Source organism: Nannospalax galili, unplaced genomic scaffold, assembly GCF_000622305.1.
Source record: "Nannospalax galili isolate Female #2095 unplaced genomic scaffold, S.galili_v1.0 scaffold189, whole genome shotgun sequence".
NCBI classification, from domain to species: Eukaryota; Metazoa; Chordata; class Mammalia; order Rodentia; family Spalacidae; genus Nannospalax; species Nannospalax galili.
In genome coordinates this window covers 1,117,331-1,141,562 of record NW_008360331.1, presented here as the reverse complement: position 1 = coordinate 1,141,562, position 24,232 = coordinate 1,117,331, and the positions used below count along the sequence as shown (strand labels likewise).

Below are 24,232 nucleotides of genomic sequence, written 5' to 3'. Positions count from 1 at the left end.
TACACATAAAATAAATGAAATGAGGACTGGAGAGATGGCTCAGTGGTTAAGAACACTGGCTGTTCTTACAGAAGACCTGGGCTCAAACTCCAGCACCCACATGGCAGCTAACAACTGTCTGTAACTCCAGTTCCAGGGGATCCAACACCCTCTTCTATCCTCCAAGGGCACTGCACAACACAGGTGCACTTACACACATGCAGGCATAACACTCATACACATCAATTTTAAAAAAAAACAAATAATAGTTTTTAAAATAAATAATCACTTAGTTGGGCGTGGTGGCACATGCCTTTAATACCAGCACTTGGGAGGCAGAGGCAGGCAGATCTCTGTGAGTTCAAGACCAGTCTGGCCTACATAGCAAGTTCCAGGCAGCTGGGGCTGGGGCTACAAGGAGACCCTGTCTCAAAAAAAAAAAAAAAAAAAAAAAAAAAACAAAAAACAAAAAACAAAAAAAACACCACTTTAAATTTTTGTCCTGAGCTATTTAGAGTGGCACTGTCATTCAGGAGGAAAACTGCAGGAGGGTTGAGAAGTGACAGCTGTGTGGTTCAGGCAGGCAGCTGGACACAAGAATGAGAAATTCAGCAGACTCAGGGCCTGGGCATAAATCTGGGAGTTCTCAGCAGATAGGTGGTATTATAGTCATGACACTGGGTACAATCATCCAGGAAGTCAACTACTGCCTTCAAGTTTTCATAGGATTTAGTAGAAAGCAACAAAAAGAAATGGGCAATTAACAAAGGCAAAACTAAACATATGCATTTTCTCTTCTTGAAATGGTGTAATAGCAACATACCTGGTAAGCAACTTCTGCCCTCACTGACTCCAAAAAGCCCTGCTCGGTTGGATAAAGGGCACAGGCAAACATAAAATCCTGCCATACCTAACAAACAGAAAAAAAAAAAAAAAACACAAAAAAACCTGTGTCATCACCCAGAAATAAAACCTTTCTGACTTAGGGGATCACCTTTCACATACATGACAAGCAAGTTCCCTGCTGAATGTGATCATCTGAGCACCATTGTGCATAAAGGCTCAGATTGGAAAGATGCTGACAGACCCCGAGACTTCTGAGGGCTGCACAAACATGTTTAGTGCTTAGAAACTCAAAATAACATTAAATAGAAAAGAAGAGAGAGAATTCCGAGAAAAACAGAGGGAGATGAAGCTTCCGTGGGCCCGTTCTCATTTCCTCTTTCTTTCTTGTTTTCACCAGGCATTTGGTATTCGGAATACAGCAGACTGCTAAAAATTATACTGTGTTTATAAAAGAATGAACTTTTTGCAGACAAAAACGATTACTAGATGCCCACTCTAATAATGGGGCCATGAAGTCTCTTCTTAGGGAGCCTGTGTGGAGTGGTGGTTGAAAGCAGAGCCCCAAGCAGCCTGCCTTCCTGCCAATCTTCTTTCTTCCACATACAGACAGTGAGAGGTTAGGTGATGTATATAACCTCTCCATGAGTCACCTTTCTTCTCTGTATATGGGGACAGAAACAATAGTAACCATATCATTGGATGGCAGAGAGAAATTAAATTAAATGCAAAATAGAGCATGCAGCACCTAGAACAGTGCCTGGCACTGACTGAACAGTGTAGATGTCATCAGCGCCATGATGAGCATTATTGCTGCTATAATAGTTATTCTTCTCTGGTGCTCTGTGTATCTGACACCTGTGTTTTCAGAACTAAAACAAAATACAATTGACCCTCTGTATGCATGGATTTTGCTTCCAGAGATTCAAGTATCGGTCAAAAGTATTCAGAAAAAAAACAAAAATTACCTCTATCCTGAACACCTACAGACTTTTTGTCATCCCAAAGTCCCTAACAATAAGTATCACAACTATTTATACAACATTCACATTGTATGAAGTTCTGTATGTGGTCTAGTGATAGTGTAAAGCACATGGAAAGATGTGGGCAGGTTTTGTGCAAATACCTCATTACTTTACGCAACAGGATTGAGTATCTTTGCACCTGAGTGTCCAAAGGGTCTGGAAGCAGGTCTCTTCAGATACTGAGGGATGGTGGTATTTCCTTTGCTTAATTCTCACCATTGTGAAATATGTTTCAAGTACTTCCATAACATTAAGCACATCTTTTCTTTAGATAATTTTTAAAATTTTATTTCTCTCCAGACTTAGAGGTCCTTAAGTTAAATTATTTAATATTGTATTTTATTATGTATACCTCCATACCACAAGAAATATTATGGAGGTGTAGATAGATGTATAATTAGATATAATGTATAATATCTACCATTTTAGATAATCAGATAATTCTGGTATTTGTTAGCAAAAGCTATGGTTATTTATTAATTCTTTTGCCAAAATGAATAAATACTCAGTATAATGTCATTTCTGGCTCCAAGAGAAGAACTAAGGAACAAAATATCAACTCACAACATCAAGCTGGGTACCAGCCATTTGTCAATATGTGAAAGTGCTGCAATGTGCTCACCATTATTCCCAGTTCATCGCAGAGTTCGTAGAATTCATCCTGCTCATAAATGCCTCCTCCCCACACCCGGAGAACATTCATGTTAGCATCCACCACAGACTGCAAAAGGACCTGCAATCTGTAGACAGAATTGCAAAAACAAATGCTAACTCAGAAATTTTGGAATATTAAGAAATATTTCAAATCTGTTAGAAAAAGTCACTTTAATTACAAAGTTCCACAACTAGTCACACACAGAGAATACATGTCTGAGAGATGCCCAGCCTAGCCTAAGTGACACATCTACGGTGGAATCTCTATACCTAAGGCTCGTGGAACACAATAGAACAGGGGGTAGAGAGAATATTAACGCATCCCTCAACTCTCACCAGTGAAGCTTCTTCATGCAACAATGAGTGATGCACACAGATGACCGCAACTGGCCAAAGCGCAAAGAACAAGAGACTGCAGAGTACCCCTCCCTGGGTAGGACTTCTATACTAAACCTCACCCACCCATGGCTCAGGGACCATTGCGGAAGAGGGGGAAGAGAGATTGTAAAAGTCAGGTTTGGTCCACGAACATAAGAAAACAGAGGCTTTTGGACCTCCAGGAACTTGTGCATATGAACTTGTAGCAATGGTGAGAGCATGCACAAGACCCATGCTGACTCTATCGGGCAAAAACCCAGCATAGAGCTGGGGAAATGGGCATCAGGTCCCACCCTTAATCGAGGAACTAATGGCAACCGATTACTGCTGGGTGTGAGAGAGTTGATCTTCTTTAAGGCAGTGACACTAGATAAGCTGACTGGACTCCAGTGGATGAACTTGCACCAAGGGTCATCTGAGTGCATGAGATTGATCGGATAGACCTTAACATATATGACAGACTGCATGAAATCCTGTGGAGGGAGTTATGGGGTATTCGGATGGGGGGACGAGGGATCTAAATATGATTAAAATTTATTGTATGAAATGCACAAAGACTCAATAAAAATATACATTTTAAAAAGGAAAATAAATCTACTTTAAAATAATGATATTTTGTTCTAATCAATGCTAAAGAATGTAAAATAATATAGATACTAATTATTACCACATTAGGCAAACAAACTGAAAAACTCTGGGTGATATCTTTACTATGTAAGTTATCAGCAACATTAAACTACTTTTAAAACTATTTTTCGTTTTGTATTTTGTCCTATAGAAAAATGTGCTGCAGGGCTGGGAAAATGGCTGTCAGTAAAGTGCTTGACACACAAGTGTGAGGGAACTGAGTTTGGATCCTAAACACCCATGTGAAAAACATGTGGTGGTGCCTTCCTGTAAACCCAGCACTGGTGAGGCAGAGACAGGAGGATCCCTGTCACTCACTGGCCATCCATGCCAGCCAATCAGTGAGCTCCAGGTGAAAGCCCGGTTCTCAAACAGTAAGATGGAGAGTGACAGATGAAGACACTGACATCCACCTCTGGCCACCACGTATATGCACACACACGCACACAGGAAGAAAAATACAGCAGAAACACACACATAAATACATAAATGTTTTTAAAAATGTAAGTTCTGGGGCTGGAGAGATGGCTCAGCGGTTAAGAGCACTGACTGGGTTTGATTCCAGCACCCACATGGTGGCTACAAATGGTCCTTAACTCCAGTTTCAGGGGAATCCAAAGCCCTCTTCTGACTTCCGCCCACAGGTGCACTCACATACACTCACATACATGCAGGCAATATACTCATACACATAAAATAAAAATAATAAAATTTTAAATAAATTTTTAAGTTCTGTTCTCAAAACCTTCAATAAACATTTCTAGCTATTTTCCAGATATAGAACTTCTATGTTTTTGTTTTCAATTTTCTTGTGTGTGTTTAAGGTATACAACATGGTGTTATAGGATATTTGTCATTAGGAAAAAGGTTACCACAGCTAACAGAGCCATCATCCTGCAGTTATCTTTCTTTGCTTTTATGCAGTACAATGTTATTACTAGAACTCTGTCCTCATGATGTCCCCGGGGTCTCCAGACTCATACACACACCCACTACTGTACATGCTCTTAAATTTTCCCATTTTCTCCTCCTGTCAAGATACTTTTAGTTCCTTCAGTAGAAGAGATGAGATGGCTCAGTGGGTAAAGTACATGTTGCATAAGCATGAGGACCTAGGTTCAAATCCCCAGCACCCACACAACACTGGGCACTAGGGTGCCCACCTGTAGCCCCTGTGCTCCTAAGGCAAGATGGAAGGTGGGGACAGGAGAAATCCTAGCAGAGCTTAGGCTAGCTACCTTGATGTATGGGGTGGTGAACAACAGACTCCCCATCTGAAAACAAAGAAGGTGAGGACTGGCCTCCACAGGTGTGTGGCATGCATGTGCTTGCATTCATACAGGTGAATGTGGCCACGTACACACATCACACACTCAAGTATTTTTAAAAGTAAAAGAATATCTTAGCATGAAAAGATAAATATGGCCTCCTATCTCTTAAAACTATTTTTAAAAAATAGTTTAAGGTACTGGGAAAAAAAAGAGCTGGATTTTCTTTCCTGAGACTGACCACCTCAAATGCCAATGTTTTATTTTTTTCCTCCAGAAAAAAACATGTAATAGTTTTCTAACATTTGGAAGGCTTTAGCAATCTTACACCACTTAGCTATAAAACTGTAGCTCAAAGGTACACTTATAATTTAAAAATCCTGTCCACTCTGAAATTTGCTCTGTACTGCTTCTCAGTTCCTTCCCATCGGACTAAAGAAAATAAATGTGAGTAACTCTAATAACTCTAAGGTTAATGGCATGGAATAAAAAAAAGAGGAGGAAGAGGAGAGCAACACAGAAAGCTAATACTTACAAGTCAGAAGTTACTTTATCTTGAAATGAATCTGCTGGGATCCAGTTGGAGCCTTTCAAAAATATAGGAAATCCATTAATTTTGAAGTAGAAACTCAGACCAGGAGACCCTTTTATGGGCTCTTCTACAAGTTCCACTGTCCTAAAATAAACCTGCCAGGAACAGAATTAAATACTAAATATACAATTAAAAGTATAGTCAGGTGTGGTGATATACACCTTTAATCCCAGTATTCAGAAGGCAGAGGCAGGCAGATCTCTGAGATTGAGGCCAGTCTGGTGAACATAGCAAATTCCAGGCCCGATGGGACTACAGGGAGACCCTGTCTCAAAAAGACCAAAAAATAAAAAATAAAAATAAAATCACTTTGTTTCATGGAAAATTTAATCCTAATTGTCACAATTGAACTCCATGTTTTACAGAGGCCTGGCTCTTGACAGGAGGTGCATATGATATTCTGATTGGAAAGGATCCGAGAGGCTCATGTACTCCTGAGCGTACCCTGTTGCCCTGGAAGCTGAGAATGCTCCTGAATCAGCCTAGCTAGGCTATTCCACAGGTGAGGCTGGGCAGCGCTACCCTAGAGCAGCTGTTCTTATCAAAGTCTTCTCATCAAACTCTGCATTCCTGGGGCTGGCGTGAAAGGCCACTTGCCTCCAAGCCTAACAACCTGAGTTTGACCCCGAGGCCTCACATGGTAGAAGGAGAGAGTGGAGTCCTGCAAGCTGTCCTCTGACCTCCACACGTGTGTGGTGGCACAAGTATACATGTAACACAGTGAATAGATGCAAATGCTTTAAAATCTGCAAAACCTATCTCAATACATACATACACACACACACACATTATCAGCCTACAACTCTATTGTCTACATCTAAAAATACTGAAAACTTGAAACTGACATATAAGAGAAACTGGGTATCATTATATATAAGAAATAGAATTTTGGGGGCTAGAGAGCTGGTTCAGTGGTTAAGAGCACTGACTGTTCTTAGAGAAGACCCAGGTTCAAATCCTAGCACCTATATGGCAGTTAACAACCACCTGTAACTCCAGTTCCAGGGAATTCAACACCCTCTTCTGCCTTCCCTGGCATTGCATGAGGTGCATACAATTACATACATGCATGCAATACACCCATACACATAAAATAAAAATTTAAAAAAAGAATTTTGATGAAAGGCATCTTTCAGCTTTACAGAAGTCAACAATTTACTGTACCTCATGCAAATGCAGCTTTTAAAAATATTGATTCATCCCTTGGAGACCCTCCCACTCTTAGTTCTCACTTTTTCTTAATAAATCTACTTTTGCTCTGTTTAAAAATAAATAGGGACTGAAAAGATGGCTCAGCACTTAAGAGCACTGGCTGCTCTTGCAGAGGACCCAGATTCAGTTCCCAGCATCCATATGATGGGTCACAACTGTCTATAACTCCAGTCCCAGGGGACCTGACACCCTATTTTGGCCTCCTCAGGTAGTGCACACACATGGTGCACTTACATACATGTAGGCAAAATACTCATACACATGAAAGAAAAATAAATAAATCTTAAAAAATAAATAAAAATATTTGTTGGGGCTGCAGAGATAGCTCAGTGGGTAAAGTGCTGGCCACACTATCATGAGGACCTGAGTTTGGATCCCCAGCTCCCACATGTAAAATGTCTGGCGTGGCAGTGCATGCCTGTAATCCCAGCCTGTGCCTGTAATCCTAGTGTTAGGGAGGCAGACAAGAGGATCCCTGGGGCTTGCTGGACAGCTAGTCTTGCCAAACCAATGAGCTCTGGGTTCAAGATGAGGCCCTGCTCCAAAGAGATCAATATAGGAAGACACCACTATCAACTTTGGCCTCACATACACACATGAATGTATACGTGCTACCACACACACAAGAATGTACTCATACACACACTGCACAAAATATTTATGGTACAGTTGTGTCATTTTGTAACCAATCATTCATGGTATAAAGAAAAACAAATCAAATGTTTTTAAGCCTAGCCATAATAAGCTCTTTAAAAGCCAAGTATTGTTGACAACCTTTTCAATCCAGAAACCATGAAGGCAGCAAGGCCTCTTGCATGCTCCTCTGGTCGGAGAAGTGGGGTATTAGCCGAGAAATGGGTAGACAGTCAGCATTGCTGAGTGCCTACACCATGCAAGGTCAGGGAAAGAAATCACAGCACTTCCTGGCACAGCAACCCAGATAAGTAAAATATTTCACTGGCTATAAGAGGTAGAGTGGGTTGATAGGTCACCTGAAGATACTTTGCTTTACTGATAGTGAATCCTAGATGGCATTTGTAACCAGTACAACGCATTAAGAAAGATCTGTTACAAGAGGAACTGAATTATTCAAAGTACAAGATAATGTTTTTGATAGGGTCACCCTGAACCTTCTGTGCTAACAATTGCACAGATGTTACAGCAGCAGAGGTCGGTGGCACTGTGGGTGCCTTAGCAGGTGCTCCAGACTGTGCTAGGAGTATCACACATGGGACGCCTCCATTATAAGCAGAAGACAGAATTTTAATAACAGAATGAAAAGTGCATTGAAATGGCTTAGTTCACAGTCCAACTAATATTTAAGAAACTAGCATTTACAGTCAGGTGTGGTGGCACATGCCTTTAATCCCAGCACCTAGAGGCAGAGGCAGCTTGGTCACCTTCTAGGCCAGCCAGGGTTTGGGGGAGATCCTGTCTCAAAAACAAACAAAAAACAAAAAAATCATCAAGTTCCCTTTCTCTTTCTTTCTTTCTTTCTTTCTTTCTTTCTTTCTTTCTTTCTTTCTTTCTTTCTTTCTTTCTTTCTTTCTTTTTCATCACTGTCTGGCCTGGAACTCCCTATGTAGACCAGGTCAGCCTCCAACTCACAGAGATCTGCCTGCCTCTACCTCTGCCTCCTGAGTGCCGGGACTAAAGGCATATGCCACCACACCCAGTTTTCTCTGTTTTTTAAAGATTTATTTCTATTTTTGATTATGTGCATGCATCTGTGTCTGTGTGGGGTTATATGCACATGAGTGCAGGTGGCTGAGGAGGCCGGAAGAGGGTGTCAGATCCCCTGGATCTGTACAGGTGGTTGTGAGCCATCTGACATGGGTCCTGGGAACTGAATGGGGGGATCTCTGCAAGAATGGGACACACTCAGCCTCTGAGCCATCTCTCCAACTCCAGAAACCAACACTTGTTAAGTTCTAGAGTGGCACGAAAGAATGTCCTCAATCATCTGAGGTCAGATTTTCTTCATACGTTTCAACACTGCAAATCGAGTGTCACAGATGCAAATGAGGACCTTGTTATCCTCATTAAAATATCAGAGATCTGCAAACATGTGGAACCATATCATTACCCCCAATTTTTAATTCTATAAATATATTTTTATATAAAACAAGTCAATATACTAACATATCATGGGCTTCTGATGGTGAGTTCAAATGAATAAGTAAGCATTTAATTCTCAGTTTCAATATTTACTGTGCTAAGTGTCATTACCTATGGCCCACAGAATCATAAACACATCATAGTACTTAAGATTTTTTGTGTGTGTAAAGTAGTTCTATATCCAAAATAAATTTGACAATCACTAATGTAGTACTAAGTATAAAACACTACCTTTGGGACAGGTGTAGTGGCACATGCCTTTAATCCCAGCACTTGGGAGGCAGAGGCAGGCGGATCTTAGTGAGTTCGAGGCCAGCTTGGTCTACATAGTGAGTTCCAGGCCAGATGGGGCTACAGGGAAACTCTGCCTCAAAAACACCAAAACAAAAATCAAACCAAAACAAAAAAACCCCACTATCTTTCAACATTATTTCCTTGGGAAAAGATATCTCTTCCCCTCCTCCAACTCCTACAGTACAGCTTTCCAATAAGGTGAAAGTAAGCCCAACCCCCTGGCCGAGCCTTGCTGACCAGCCATCTTGCCTCTGGCACTCTCTGACATATTAAAGGCTGGGGCACCTGCGTTAAGTGTCAGTATTCTCTGGCGGTCTTGACAGGTAACACAAAAGCCTTCTTCTACAGTAGGTATTTTATTTCCAGAAAATAGGGGTCTCTAAAATGGTTTTTTGAAAAGACCACTGAGTAACACACATTTGCATCCAAAGTGAATATATCATCCTCCCACGAGATGAAATTTTTAGGCAGCCCAACAAAGCAACGGACTACCTAACAGTAGGAGAAAGGCATAAATAGCTAAGAAATATCTTTTTTAAAAAGTAAAGCTGTTTGAATTTTTTTAAAGCTCTATTTTATTTTTATTTATGTGCATCTGGGTAGGGGGTATAAGCCCAGAAGAGGGCATCCAATCACCTGGAGCTGGAAATGCAGGCAGTTATGAGCTGCTGGATGTGGGTGTTGGGAACTGAATTTGGGTCCTCAGTCAGAGCAAGTGCTCTAAATTATTGAGCCATCTCTCCAGGCCTGGAATTTTAACCTTCCTAACATCCATTTTTTTCTATTATTGTTGAAGGTTCTATGAACTCCTCCCTTGGCCAGTTTTTTTTTTTAATTGACTTCACAAAAGATTTCAATTTTTAAAAATTGGGAGGTTTTTTAGGGGGGTCAGGGTCTAATATAGTCAGATTGGCCCTGAACTCATTATGTACCCAAGGCTGGCCTTAATCTCCTGATCTTCCTGCCTCACCCTCCCAAGATTTCATTTTTAAAATAGGAGAGTTAGATTTAAAAGTGTGGAAATGCTGAACACATTCTTTCAAATCGAGCTCAGGACATTGTAACCAAAAGATGTAAGAAGTTACGACCAGTAAGTAAACACTACACTCCTCAAATGCCTCTCTTTTGCTGATCAAACAGTTCATGATTCATAAACTCAGTGATATGTCTTAGCTGTGCATAACCAGATACAAAGAAACTGCCAGGGAATTTTCTTAATAAAAAACACTATCTGTTACTAAACTTTGGCAAGCCTTATACTTTCTAAAGTCATTTCATATCTACTACTATTCATTTTTAGAAACAAAGACCACATTTCTTATTTGCCCTGAATGTGCTTATGTATACCCAAACAGTGACAGCCTGTGGAAAATGACAAGAGTTAGCCTTCTGTTGCTGTAATAAACACAATAACCAAAAAAAAAACAACTTGGGAAAGAAAGGGCTTATTTATTTCCACTTACAAGTCCCAGGTAACAATCCAACATTAAGGGAAGCAGGACAGGAACTCAAGGCAGGAACTGAAGCAGAGACCATAGAGGAGCACTGCTTACTGGATGGCTTACTCCTGGCTTGCTCATACATTTCTTATACAACCCAGACCCACCTGCCCAAGGATGGTACTGTCCACAGTGGCTGGGCCCTTCCACATCAATCAGCAAGTAAGAAAATACCCCCAAAGACATAGCCACAGGCAAATCCAAAGGAGAAAATTCCTCAGTCCAAGGTGACTCTAGTTTGTGTGGAATTGACAAAACCTAACTAGCATACTTGCTAAAAGCACAAACCAAAGTTACCAGGTTACCATTTGCACTGTAGGAGAGTTATCTGGGATTTTTGGAGTCAGATTTTATCTAGTGTATCTGATCCCAAACAATCACTTTTAATACCCTCTCTTTTCTATATGACAAAACTGTTTTTAGTAGTGATGATAAAATGAAATCAAGGGGCTGGAGAGATGGCTCAGAGGTTGTTCTTGCAGAAGACCCGGGTTCGAATCCCACCACCCACATGGCAGCTAACAACTGTCCATAACTCCAGTTCCAGGGGATCCGACAGCCTCTTCTGTCATCCATGGGCATTGTATGACACAGGTGCACTTACCTACATGCAGGCAATACACGCATACACATAAAATAAAAATAATAAATAAAATATTTTACAATGAAACCAATAATAATGGCCAAAAACTCATGTACGGATTAACAATATTCTTTTTTAAAGGAATTTAATTTTTATATTTAATTATATGTATGTGTGTGAGTATGTGCATGTGTGTGCAGGTGCTGGAGGGAGCCAGGGACATCAGATCCTGCCTGGAGCTGGAGTTACAGGTAGTTGTGGGTGCTTGGAATCAAACTCTGAAGCAGTACATGCTTTTACCCAGTAACCCATCTCTCTAGCCCCAAGAAAAATAGTCTTTTATTGACCTTTGTCTGAGTAATCATGCCAGGTTGGTTTGCTTGTTTTGTTTCAATTTTGTGAGCCAATGTGTTTAACAGGAGCATGAGTGAGGGGTTGTTTACAGGAGCATGGGCAAATTCCAAGTGACTACCCTACTAAAAACAATGTCTCTCCCTCTCCAAGACCATTAACTACTCGAAATGGGTACAAGGTGGAGGGGTGGAACCTCAGGAAATGCTCTTCCCCAGCCAGTTTAAAATATTTTATTTAGCCAGGCGTGTTAGCGCATGCCTGTAGTCCCAGCACGTGGGAGGCAGAGGCAGGCAGACCTCTGTGAGTTCAAGGCCAGCCTGGTCTACATAGTGAGTGAATTCCAGGACAGCCGGAGCTACAGGAAGATCCTGTCTCAAAAAGACCAAAAAAATGAATAAATAAAATGAAATAAAATATTTTATTTATACGTGTATGGGTGTATTGCCTTCATGTAGGTAAGTACACCTGTGTTGTGCAATGACTGCAGAGGACAGAAGAGGCCATTGGATTCCCTGGAACTGGAGTTACGGACAGTTGTTAGCTGCCATGTGGGTACTGGGATTCGAACCCAGGTCTTCTGCAAGAACAACCAGTGTCCTTAACCGCTGAGCAGTCTCTCCAGCCCCGCCCCCCAGCCAATTTTAAAAGAGAAAAAACTTAGGGTACAAAAAGGGAAAGAGTATTAGACTAATATTTTTACTAGATTAGTATTTAAAAAGGAAACAAGGTCCTTTTGAAAAAAGGAAACAAGTACCTACATTGATTATAACAATACTGAATAATAATATTGGCAATCTTGAAGTTGAACTTCTAAAAATCTATTGACAATGTTCTCAAAATGATTGTTAGTTACTTTTATGTTGTTGTGACCAAACTACCTTCCAGTTGTTTCCACTACAGAAACAACTGAGAGGAGGTTTGTTTTAGCTCAGGCTTGCAGAGAGTTTTCAGTCCTTCTTGGTGGGAAAGACCTGACAGAAAACCTCAGTCCACAGTGGCAGGAGCCTGTAGTGGAGAATCTTCCCACGGTGGCTGTATTAGTTTGCTTCTCTACTGCTGTAAAACACTGTAACTGAAAACAGCTTGGGGAAGAATGGGTTTTTTGCATTTTACTCTTCCAAGCGATAGCCTATCCATGAGCGAAGTCAGGCAGGAGCTCAGGGCAGGAACCGGGAGGCAGGAGCTGAAGCACAGACCTGGAAGAACGCTGTTTACTGACTTCCCCTGACCTGTGTTGGGCCTGCTTTCTTACACAACCTAGGACCACCTGCCCAGGGGTGGTGCCACCCACAGCAGGTGGGGCCCTCTTATATCACTCAATAACAATCAAGAGACTATCCCACAGAGAGGCCCACAGGCCAGTTCAATAGAAGGAATTCCTCAGTTGAGGTTCTCTCTTCTCAGGTACCAACCATGACAGCAGCTGATCAAGAAGCAGAGTGGCAGGAACCTGGGGCTGGGTATGACCTTCAAAGGCCTGCCCCTATTGCCCTCCTTCCACCAGGTAGGCCCCACCTCCTAAAGACTCCAGAGTCTCCCAAAAGAGCATCACCAGCCAGAGAATAAGTGTTTAAAATAAGAGCCTGGGGGCTAGAGAGATGGCTCAGGGGTTAAGAGCACTGACTGTTCTTGTAGAGGACCCGGGTTTGATTCTCAGGACTCAGATGGCAGCTAACAACTGTCTATAACTCCACTCCAGAGGATCCAACTCTCTCTCTTCTGACCTCCTTGGTCACACTGCACGACACTGGTGCACTTACACATATGCAGGCAATACACTGATACACATAAAATAAAAATTAACAAAATATTTTTTTAAAAATAACAAATAAAATAATGAGCCTGATGGGGGGCATTTTGGATTCAAACCAACCAAAGTATTGATTTTTGAATGTGTCTGTTCAGAAAAAAATAGCTAGATTTGTCAAACTATCTTGTCACAGTTGATAGTAAAATACCTTTTATTAATCTTAGAAATGTTCTGTTAAATAAAGACAAATATATGCAAATATTTTAAAGGAAGTATTGACAGAGATTCCATGTTTTTGTTTCTTTCTGATCCATTCAAACAACTTGCCAATGCCTCTGGTATAAGAAAAATTCCATTTCTCAAGTACGTTTTTCTACGAAATTAGAGAAAATGGCTAGGTGGTAGTAAACACACATTATCTGGTCCACTGGTATAGAACAGGTGTCCAGGAGAGAATGTCCAGGACCTTCAGCAATCCTATTTGGCTTTGGGTTACAGCTCAGATCAGCTCATGCTCCACAGTGAAGACTGCATTTAGGGTGGACTGTCTAGACCTTCTATAACCTTTTCCACGGCGAGGTAAAATAAGAGATTGAGGTTTTTCCAAAGTTCTGAAAACACCATGTGTGAAGAAATGTTTCCAAAAAAGCAAACTCTGCAGGGTTCACAGAAAGACTTTCAGGTAGCAGAGGCAAAATTGGGGGTTGGTCTCTTTGATTTTTGCATGAACTCCACATTATTAATCACACAGGCATTTTTGTCTTGGACCATGGCAGAGAATTAAGAATTAAGAGAATTAAGAAACATGCAGTGGGGCATGGTGGTGCATACCTTTAATCCCAGTACTTTGAAAAGCAGAGGCAGGCAGATCTCTGTGAGATTGAAGCCAGCTTGGTCTACATAGTGAGTTCCAGGCCAGCCAAAACTACCTAGAGAGACCCTGCCTAAAAAAACAAAAAAGAAAAACCAGCAAAGAAACATGGATGCAGTTGCTTGAAGATCTCTTCTGAGAGTTGAACACAGTCTTTCTGGACACTCACACATACATCTTCTTGGATCCTGATCTGGCCTCATCTGGCCAGCTCATACTTTCTATCCCTTCGACAAACATCTACACAGCACTCAGAAAGAATTCTGATGCTTTCCTCTCTCAATATCTGCCTCTACAAAACTAAACCACTGGCAACATGTTTTATTTTTATTATTTCTTTGTCTTTAAAGCAATTTGAAAGATTCTATTTCAATTCTTAAAATACTATTAAAACCAGTAGACAATTTCATATGACCTGAAATGTGCTTACCAAGCAAAATACTACATATTACTTGTCACAGTTCATAATTTTCCCTACCCTAAAATTTAAATTTAAAAGTTGTATGACTATAGGAAGTTACAGAAGACAAAATTGAAGCAACTCCTTGTTTATAATTGCTGTGATACTGTTTTGTGTGTGTGTGCATGTGTTCATGTATGTACACATGTGTCTGCAGGTGTACATGCATGTGCATGTGGAGACTAGAGGTTGATGTTGGGTGTCTTCCTCAGTTGCTCTCCAAGTGAAATGGGATTGCTCACAGAACCTGGAACTTGCTCATTCAGCTAGAATGTCCAGCCAGCTCCAAGGATTTTCTTGTCACCACCTCCCACCACTAAAACCACAGATGTGCATCACTGCCCCCAGCTTCTACATGAGTGCTAGGGATCAAGCTCAGGTCCTCACACTCCCACAGAAAGCACTTTACTGCCTGAGCCATCGCCCCAGCCTGATGCTTATTCCAAACTCCACTTGAATGCAAGAACATGTAGAGAGGCAGTGACTGGAGGTACAAACTATTTTCAAAGCAAGCTAAACCGATGAACTTGCTCTAAATAACTATGAAAGAGTTTTCATGGGAACAACTACGTGCCTAGGAGTTAGTCAAAGTAACTTCCATATATAATATAATATTTACTAAAAGATCAACAATAAAAAAATGTGTTAACTCAAAGTCTGCATATGTTATTATTAAAATTCAAGAATAACCACACATATATGAAAAACTCATCAAAAGATTTGGGGAAAAACATTATCTTATTACTGGCATTATCTAGAATTCCCTATACATATTAATAACAAAAATTAACATCAAAACAAAACCTGTAGTCTACATGCAATACACCCAGTTACTTACACATGGGTGAATTGCTCTCATGGCCCCCTAAGGAAGCCACTGACCATAGTCATTTTGGAAATCTTTTTTTTTAAATATATTTTATTTATTTACTTATTTATTTATGTGTATGAGCGTATTGCCTGCATGTGTGTAAGTGTACCTCTGTTGTGCAATACCCTCAGAGGTCAGAAGAGAGTGTTGGATTCCGCTGGAACTGGAGTTACAGATGGTTGTTAGCTGCCATGTGGGTGCTTGGAATTGAACCCAGGTCCCCTGTAAGAGCAGCCAGGGCTCTTAGCTGCTGAGCCATCTCTCCAGTCCCTCAGTTTGGAAATCTTTAATTAAGCTTTTCACAGGGGGAAAGGATGAAGGAAGGTATACTGGATTTCATACTATGTCCCTAAAATTCACATCCACCCTAAACCTCTAAATATGACCTTATTTGGAAATAGGTCTTTAAAAATATCATTCATTAAGCTTGAATGAAGCCATACCAACCTCTAGCTAGCCCAATGACTGATATCCTTATAGGAAAAGAAGGTGGGTGTGGTGATTCATGTAATCCCAGAACTTGGGAGGCAGAGGTGGGATGATTGCTGCAAGACCAGCCTGGCCTACACAGAGAGACCCGGATGCAAAAATAGACAAGGGGCTGGAGAGATGGCTCAGCAGTTAAGAGGACCGGCTGCTCTTCCAGAGGACCTGGGTTCAGTTTCCAGAACTGGCATGGAGGCTAACAACCAAATCCAATGGGATCCAATGTCCTCTTCTGGATTACACATACATGGTGCCCTTACATACATGCAGTCAAAACATTCATACACATAAAATGAAAAACAGAAAATAGACAAGAAACGGGGCAGGGGACAGAAAAGGGATGTATGATGACAGAGACAGAGACGGGAGACTGACATCTACAAAGCAAGGAAGGCATGCTCCCAGGGAGGAGGGAAGAGTTTCCCATGAGTCTTTAGGGGAGCCTGGTTCTACATGCACCTTGTGTTTAGACTTAACAACATCTAGAGCTGCAAGAAAACACGTTCTCTTTTTGGAGATTTATTTTTATTATTTTTTAAGTCTATGTATGTCATGTATGTCTGGGTGTGGGCGAGTGTTTGTGTACAGGTATCGGTGGAGGCCAGAGCAGGTATAAGATCCCCTAGAGCTGGAGTCACAGGGTTGTGAGTTGGCTGACCTGGGTATTGGGAACTGAATTCTGATCTTCTGGAGGAGCAGCAAGCACTGTTAACCACAGAGCCATCTCTCCATCCCACATTTTTATTGTTTGAGGGTGCAGGCTGTTTCTGTTTTTGAGACAAGGTCTCCCTATAGACCCAGCTGACCTGGAACTCGCTATGTAGATCAGGCTGGCCTGGAATTGCAGATCCTCCCACAGAGATCCACCAACTTCTGCCTCCAGGATGCTGGGATTAAAGGCATGCATCATCACACCCCAGACACATTCATATTGTTTAAGCTACTCAGTACGTCAGCATTTGTTCTGAGAACCCTAGGGATATTAACACAGGAGACACTTCACATCCTCTTGGAACTCGCAGTGTGCAAACATACCTTGATTATTCTGAATGTCACACTGCCTGGCTGTGAACTATTAAGGCCTTTAGAGAGTTAATAGTAGCACTTGGAAAGAAAAAGGAAGAAAAAAAATCCACTGGTGTCAGGGTCTTTTTCTGCCCTAGGAAACTGCAAAGATGAAAATGCGGATTGTAAAACTCAAAGAGAAAAGTCAAGTGTATTTTAAATAATTTTAAAAAGAAAGAAATCCCTATTGCCTTTCTAATTATAATAGCTATTGACAATCTTTTATATCTGGCCTGGGAACCATGAAATACAAGTTTTAATTGATTGGGAGTATGTATTATTACATTATCTCCTTTCTACAATAATTTAGCTGACTAATTTTGATGCCAGAGGCAGATATAAACAGTAACTTCTTCCTGTTGCTTTTAGCAAAATCAGTTACTTTACATAGGGAATGCTTAGGATTCATGATAAGCTATGCTAAAGAGAAACAACAGCTAATTGACTTTCTGTTTTTCCCAAAAGGCAAACCATAATTATCACTCAAAAATATTTATTAGGCCAATGAGATGACTCAGTCTATAAAGGCACCTGCTGCACAAGTCTGATCACCCCTGCTCTGCCAGACCGCAGCCAGTCCTTCACCTTATATACAGCAGAAAAAAGGGGAATGGCTCTGGGAGTCCTGGGGCAGATGAAGGGATCCCTGTTTGTCCCTGTAGCCTACCTATGTAAACAATTGGACACCTCCATCAGGAGCTGGCAGCCATGTTTGCCTGCCCTCCCCATGGCAGCCCTCTTGATCCAGGAAGCACAGAAACTTACTTTTGTACAGAAACTAACAATCTTTTCTCCTTATAGACTCAAGGACCTCCTAACTCCTCTCAGCCCTAACCCCACCTAGACTCCTACAAAATCTCTCTCTTACTACTACATCAAGGATTTCTCTCAACTCTATACTCCTCTTATTAACACAACGTAACCAACTATACTGCCTGCTTTCCCTGCACACCACGACCCTTGACCACAGCTGTTCCTATGTTTACGTTACCTCCACTCTCAAATCTTCTTGCTCATGGGACCCCTTATCCTCTATGACAATCTCCCTTTCCCCCTCAGAGCATGTTGGTTGACTACTGGGTTATAGATATTTCCCAATGCTGACATGAATCTTTTAAAAAACTCTACAATCTCAAAAAATCACACCCTTCCAGCTGGAATTTACTTCTGGTGCAATGCAACTCTATATACCTGTGTCTCTCCCAGCCAACACCCGGCCCCTGTGTTCTGGTTACCCTAGTCTCCAACCTTACTTTCTATACAGAAGGTGAAGTAACATCCTTCTTATTACAGAAGCACTGTTTGCAAAAAAGGGCCGTCTTCCTACCAGTCATTGTGGGAGTCCGCCATGCTACCTCCATAGTGGCTATACGACTAGCCACTGGAGGATTGGGACATAGTCTTATCTCTTATCAACAGCTTTCTATAGAACTAAATTCTGTGGCCACAGGAACATCTAAGGCCCTCAACTTACTCCAACAACAACTCACCTCCTTGGCGTCAGTAGCTCTTCAGAACCGACAGGCCTTGGACCCCGGACCTCATTATAGCAGAAAAGGGGGGAAGCTGCCTTTTCCTAAATGAAGAATGCTGCTACTGTGTAAACCAGTCAGGACAAGTAGAACTAGAGATAAACAACCTCAAAAACCTAGCCAAACAACTCAAAGCAGGAACAACTTCCTCTTCTAGATCCTCGGATGTCTTTGGATCCATTTGGCCTTGGCTCCTTCCCCTAGTGGGCCCCCTAAAAGGAATTTTTCTTGTTCTCCTTTTACCCACTTGCCTCCTGAAATGTGTACAAGTGAGCCAACTCACACACAAACTTTAATCAACTTCTACTACCTTGTCCTGCTTCTATTCCTTACCAGGCCCTAGCCACTCTCTGTGGACTCCAGGGTGACCAGTTGACCACTGAATCCAGCATCCAACAACCCCATCCAGCAGGAAGCAGCTACAGAAGCAAAGTGCCACCCCTTATCCCTAACGAAAAGCTGGAATGTTAGGCCAGTTGGGCCCAAAGATGCAGTCACTACTGACCAGCAACATGGAGCCCACACCCTGACAGCATTCCCAGTAACAGAAACTAAGCCATCCTAGTTTCTCAGTAAACACCTGACCTTTGTTTTAATAATGCACCCTAATCATAACAGAAATTTTCCATTGCAGCCAACTGAAGAACTGAAAAACACCTAACTGAACCCCCTACCAAGGCGCCTGCTACTGACTCATCTTTCTACTACAGTCCCACCACCCCCAACCCACAAAATAAAAATCCTATAAAACCTGCCTGCTGTGATGAGAAACAGCTGCTCCCTTTCTCTCATGGGAGCATTCCAGCAGCTTGTACATCCCAATAAATTTCTTCCTTTCTCACCTCAGAGTGGTCCCTAGTGGTCCTGGGATTTTTCAGGAACCTAACACCTCCTTTTCTTCTTGTTTTTTCTAGTAATGGGCATCAATCCCTGAATTTCATCCATGCTTGAAAAGAATTCTACCACAGAGCTGTACTCCTAACTATTTGTCTTCTTACAAAGTCATTGATGCCATCCTGGGACCCCACTGTCAAGACCTCAGTCAAATTTTAATTACCTCCACCAAGACCCCATCTCCAAAATCCATGTAAAGCCAGGCTCAGGAGGACATGTGTGACCTGAAGTTCCTCCATCTGACCACTACGATGCAAGCCATAGTCCTGCCTCCTTCCCACGTTCTGTGAAGGAAGCCGAGCAGGCAGAAGCCCATCACCTCCCACCCATCAACTGACCTTAGCTGCATGAAGGGGAGGAGCTGTCACCATATTGAGCACTGGGAACAGAGCAGGGAATAGAAGTGTGAGAAAAGCTGGGAGACCTGGGGCTGGACACACTGATGCTGGTGTTTCATGCTTTTGTAAGTTACCCCGTCCCAGATGTCATAAACTATGCAAAACCCAAACAGAAGGTATTCTGTCAGTTTGTCAGCCCTGGGACCTCAAGGGCGTGGGCACTCGGGTCTCCCAAGAATCGGGAGGAGAGAATTTGCTGAAACAATTGGTGTAGGGTGGCAGGATAGACAGGCCAGAAGTTGGGGAAAAACAATGGGGTTATCGGCCTTGGAAAGTGTCATGGCTCCAGCAGCATCTGGTGAACCAATCAAAAGGGAGCCGGGTTCATATTCCCAAATCCAGAAGAGGGGAGATGGGCACCATGAGGCAACACAATCAATCCAGGAGAAGCTGGTGGGAACCCAGGAGACAATGTGGCCAACCCCCTACACTCAATGGGGTTAGCAGTGGTCACCTGGGTTATACAATGGGTCATGAAATGTGTAACTAAAATGATGCAGGCCATACAGATGTGGATAGACTCTAAAGGGGAAACCCCCAGGTTGCCACTATCTTGTGAATGTGGGAAAATAGCTCGGTTGCTTGAGAAATGGGGGCCACTGCCACACATGTCTGAAAACTCATTAAGGATTATAGAAAGCCTAGAAAAAATTTTACAAGCCTTGGAAGCAAGAGGGGAATCCAGAGAGATGGCCTGGCCACTTTTGGGTATAATTAAAGATTTGTCCACTGCAAAGGCAACAGCCTCAGGGAAGGCTAAGGAGTTACTGGCAAATTCAGTTTCAGCCTCAGAGCTTGAGAGAGATGAAAAATGGGATATTTTAACATGTTTAAGTTTAGGGAACCAGAAGTCAAAGGACCCAGGGAAAAAGAGAGATAGTAATGAGAAAAGAAACAAGCTAAAAATGAAAGTAGCTAAAGCTGCCCCTCAGATTCAACCTTTAATGCAAAAAGAGAAAAAGTTAACAGTACTGTAGCTGGGAGAAAACACTCCACACTGGAGCTGTTGGGATTAGGAAAAACTCTCAAACAAGCAATTTCAGAGCCCCTCACCACGTGGCCTGTGAGAGTATAGGACACGGGAGCAAATAATGTCAGTCTAAGTCCTTCAGAAGCTTCACAGCTGAGTTATATCACCACCCATCCATCCTTGTGACATAGGCTTTTAACCTAGACCAGTACAGCGGGGAGCAGTCCCTAATGGAACAACTTGTACAAGGTATTAAAGATACATGGTCATCACCAGTGGAGACGCCCATGATTAGCAGGGGCTGGAGAACTATAAAAGAGGGACAGGTGTTACTGAGAGAACTAGGTATGAGAAAAGCAATATATAATGCCCAGTTTGCTGGGCCAGATAGGACTGTGTTCACCAGAGATATAAAGGAAAGCTTAATTCAACTGGACCTCGAAAATGGTATAGAGCATTAATGGTTTTGCTAAATCCTTTAATACGACAGGATCTTTGTAAAGTGGGGGAGGCTTTGGCAGATCTAAGTGACTCAAACCAGCTTGTAAAATAACAGAACACCCTACAAGAGATAGAAAAAAGACCAGACAGAAGAAATGGTCCACTTGGGTTACTCGAAGACAAATGTGGCAAGATTTACATTGAGCCCAAATTCCCAAAGGAAAACACCGATCAAAAACCAAATTCAGTACTAAGGAGTTTCTGGAAGGCTTTAAAACCTGAAGAACAGTTCACAAAAGGCATTCAAGTGATAAAAATTGTCCCAGGGTGGTTAAGGATCCCAAAGATTAAATGAGGTACATTTCCCTCCTGAGAAAGGCTATTCTGGGATGGAGGCAGTTTTTCCCAACAGGGCCTCCCCCAGAGGCCAGGTATGATCAATGGAGAGGCAGAAGATATGGCTACATACAGCCAGGAGGCAGACAGGGCTTGCCTGACTCAGGGAACCAACAGGTGCAGCAGGGATAAGAGAGATCCTCTGCCTCCTGAGCCAGGTGCAGGGTCAGGAAACTTGAGCCAGCACCTGTAAATATATCAAGGATAAAAAGATACAAAGAGGCTCCATACAAAATCCCTAGAATGTGTAATGACTCCAAAGGGATAACTAAAGATAATAAAGAACTAACCAAGTTAATGCCTCTTACCCATGCTATGGTACCCAACAGAGATCTATGGAGAAAGCAATTAATACAACTGGATAAAACCTTTCCATGCCATGTTAGACCTTGTCTATGATTGCTTTAACAGATATTAAGAAAAAAATTACCAGGGGTGGGTTGTCCCCAAATGAGCTGTTGGCCAGAGAAATCCTAGAGGTCCTCAAATTAACAAGGCTATTGCCACTAATGTTGGTTGTACACTAGAAAATGTTGGTAAGGCCACATTGCTGAAGACACTGCATGATGTGAGCATGGGAGAAGGAGAGACGGAGCTGAGACTAAGCTGAAAACTCCATGCCACTGGATGGATGGCTTTCACTGTGCCAGAAGGCACTATGCAGATGGTTGGGGAAAAAGGATCCCCTATGACCCCGTGTGCCAGACACTATGGACATGCCAAGCAATGCCTGCTGGTATAATAATGGCTCAACTAACATATGTACAACTGACAAATTTCTATTGGATAAGGCCCACTCCTAGGGGTGGAACATACATCTGGTGCTGTAGACCAGGCCAACCCCCATGTCAGAAAAGGCTATAAGCCCCAGCGGGGAAGTCACTGTAACTATGGGACATCTTCTAGGCATTTGTAATTGTGCCCATGTTTGTTTAGATATGTCTGCTTCCTTCCATTTGTTTTTATAGTAGGGGAGACACCACCAAGATAGATCAGTGGCCATGTCTTGAAAACAAATGATGGGGAGGTCCAAGAGGTCAATATCTCACCATGATTGTCTCACACCTATCACCCCCTCCAAGGCTCAGGGACCCTTGTGGAAAAGGTGAACAGAAAGTTTGTAAGAGCTGGAGGAAAGGGGTGGAGTGTAACCTGAAATTCCTCTGTCTGACCACTATGATGCAAGCCATGGTCCTGTCTCCTTCCCACACTCTGTAGAAGGAGTCAAGCAGGCAGAAGCCCATCACCTCTCCCGCCCAATCAGTTGACCTTAGCTGCATGAAGGGGAGGAGCTGTCACCATATTGAGCACAGGGAACAGAGCAGCAAACATGGGGACAAGTGGGCAAGCAGCCACACACAAAAAGGGGGGGGGACATGCTGATGACAGTGTTTTATGCCTTTGTAAGTCACCCCTCCCAGATGTCAAAAACCATGCAAAACCCAAATAGAAGGTATTCTGTTGGTTTGTCAGCCCTGGGACCTCAGAGAGTGCAGGCATGTGGGTCCCAAGAAAGGGGAGGAGAGAATTTGGCAAAACATGTCTCTAGTTCCAGCACTCCTAAGGTAAGATATGAGGCAGAGACTCTCTAGAAGTTAGCCTGGTGTGCACAGTGGTGAACAACCAATAGACCCAGTCTCAAACAGGGTAGAAGATAAAGACTGACACCTGAGGTTGTCTTTGGACTTCATGCATGCTATGGCATGTGCACATGTACTCACACATATGAACATACACACGTGTGTGTGAATGTGTGTGTGTGTGTGTGGAGAGAGAGAGAGAGAGAGAGAGAGAGAGAGAGAGAGAGAGACTTTGCCAAGCAAGCCTGACAACCTAAGTTTTCAATGTGACTCCTGAGGGACAAACATTCAAACCTTATCACATTCCTTTCAACACTAAGGATTTTTTTCAGTCATCACTATTCTACCATGTTCACAAATTTGTCAGCATTTCCTCTCTGGTGCCTGCATTCCTTATGATCTCTGTGGCATGAACACACAGATGTTCCCCACACTCAGAACTTCCCAGTTCTTCTTTTGTTTTTGTTAAGCATGCCGCTGCTTTACAACACAGTGAAAGAAATATTAAAACACGTGTACCATCTTTCTGAGCTATACCTCTAGACAGGGGATTAAATGCATCTCTCAACTCTCACCAGAGATGTTTCCTCATGCAGCAGGTGGTGATTAACACATAAACCCACAACTGGCCAATGTGCAGAGAACAAGAGGCTGCAGAATGCTCATCCATGAATAGGACACCTATATCAAACCTCTGCCTCCCAAGGCTCAGGGATCATTGTGGAAGAAAAGGCAGAAATATCTAAGAGCAAGAGAGGGTGAATGACCACAAGGAAACAGTTTTCCAGACAGCTGGTCAGTTACTCATATGAACTCACAGCAATGGTCATAGCATGCAAAAGTCATATGCAAGCTCAAACCAGAAAAAATTCCAGCTAAGACACAGGGAAGTAGGTAAGAAATCCTAACCCAGCCTAAGGAACTCTTGGCAATTGATGGCTGCTGGGAAGGGGGACATGAGTGTCTATAAGGATAGGACCTTTGGTAGGTTAACCATGTTCCAGAGGATGGACCAATACTGAAGGACATTTGGGGACAAAAATTAGACTCTATAGACCTTATTTTATTTATTATTTATTTATTTATTTATTT

General features: G+C 42.3%; 1 protein-coding gene across 2 annotated transcripts in view; it reads right to left on the bottom strand.

The window, feature by feature from the left end:
- Manba (mannosidase beta) overlaps positions 1-24,232 on the bottom strand; it is a 137,224-nt gene that overhangs the window by 46,827 nt on the left and 66,165 nt on the right. For both annotated transcript variants that reach the window (XM_008826198.3, XM_029560232.1), the window contains 3 exons: positions 5,310-5,461; positions 2,470-2,587; positions 803-889 (listed from right to left, as the gene is read on the bottom strand). In XM_008826198.3, coding sequence (XP_008824420.1) covers positions 803-889; positions 2,470-2,587; positions 5,310-5,461 — 357 coding nt within the window. The remainder of the gene's footprint in view (positions 1-802; positions 890-2,469; positions 2,588-5,309; positions 5,462-24,232) is intronic.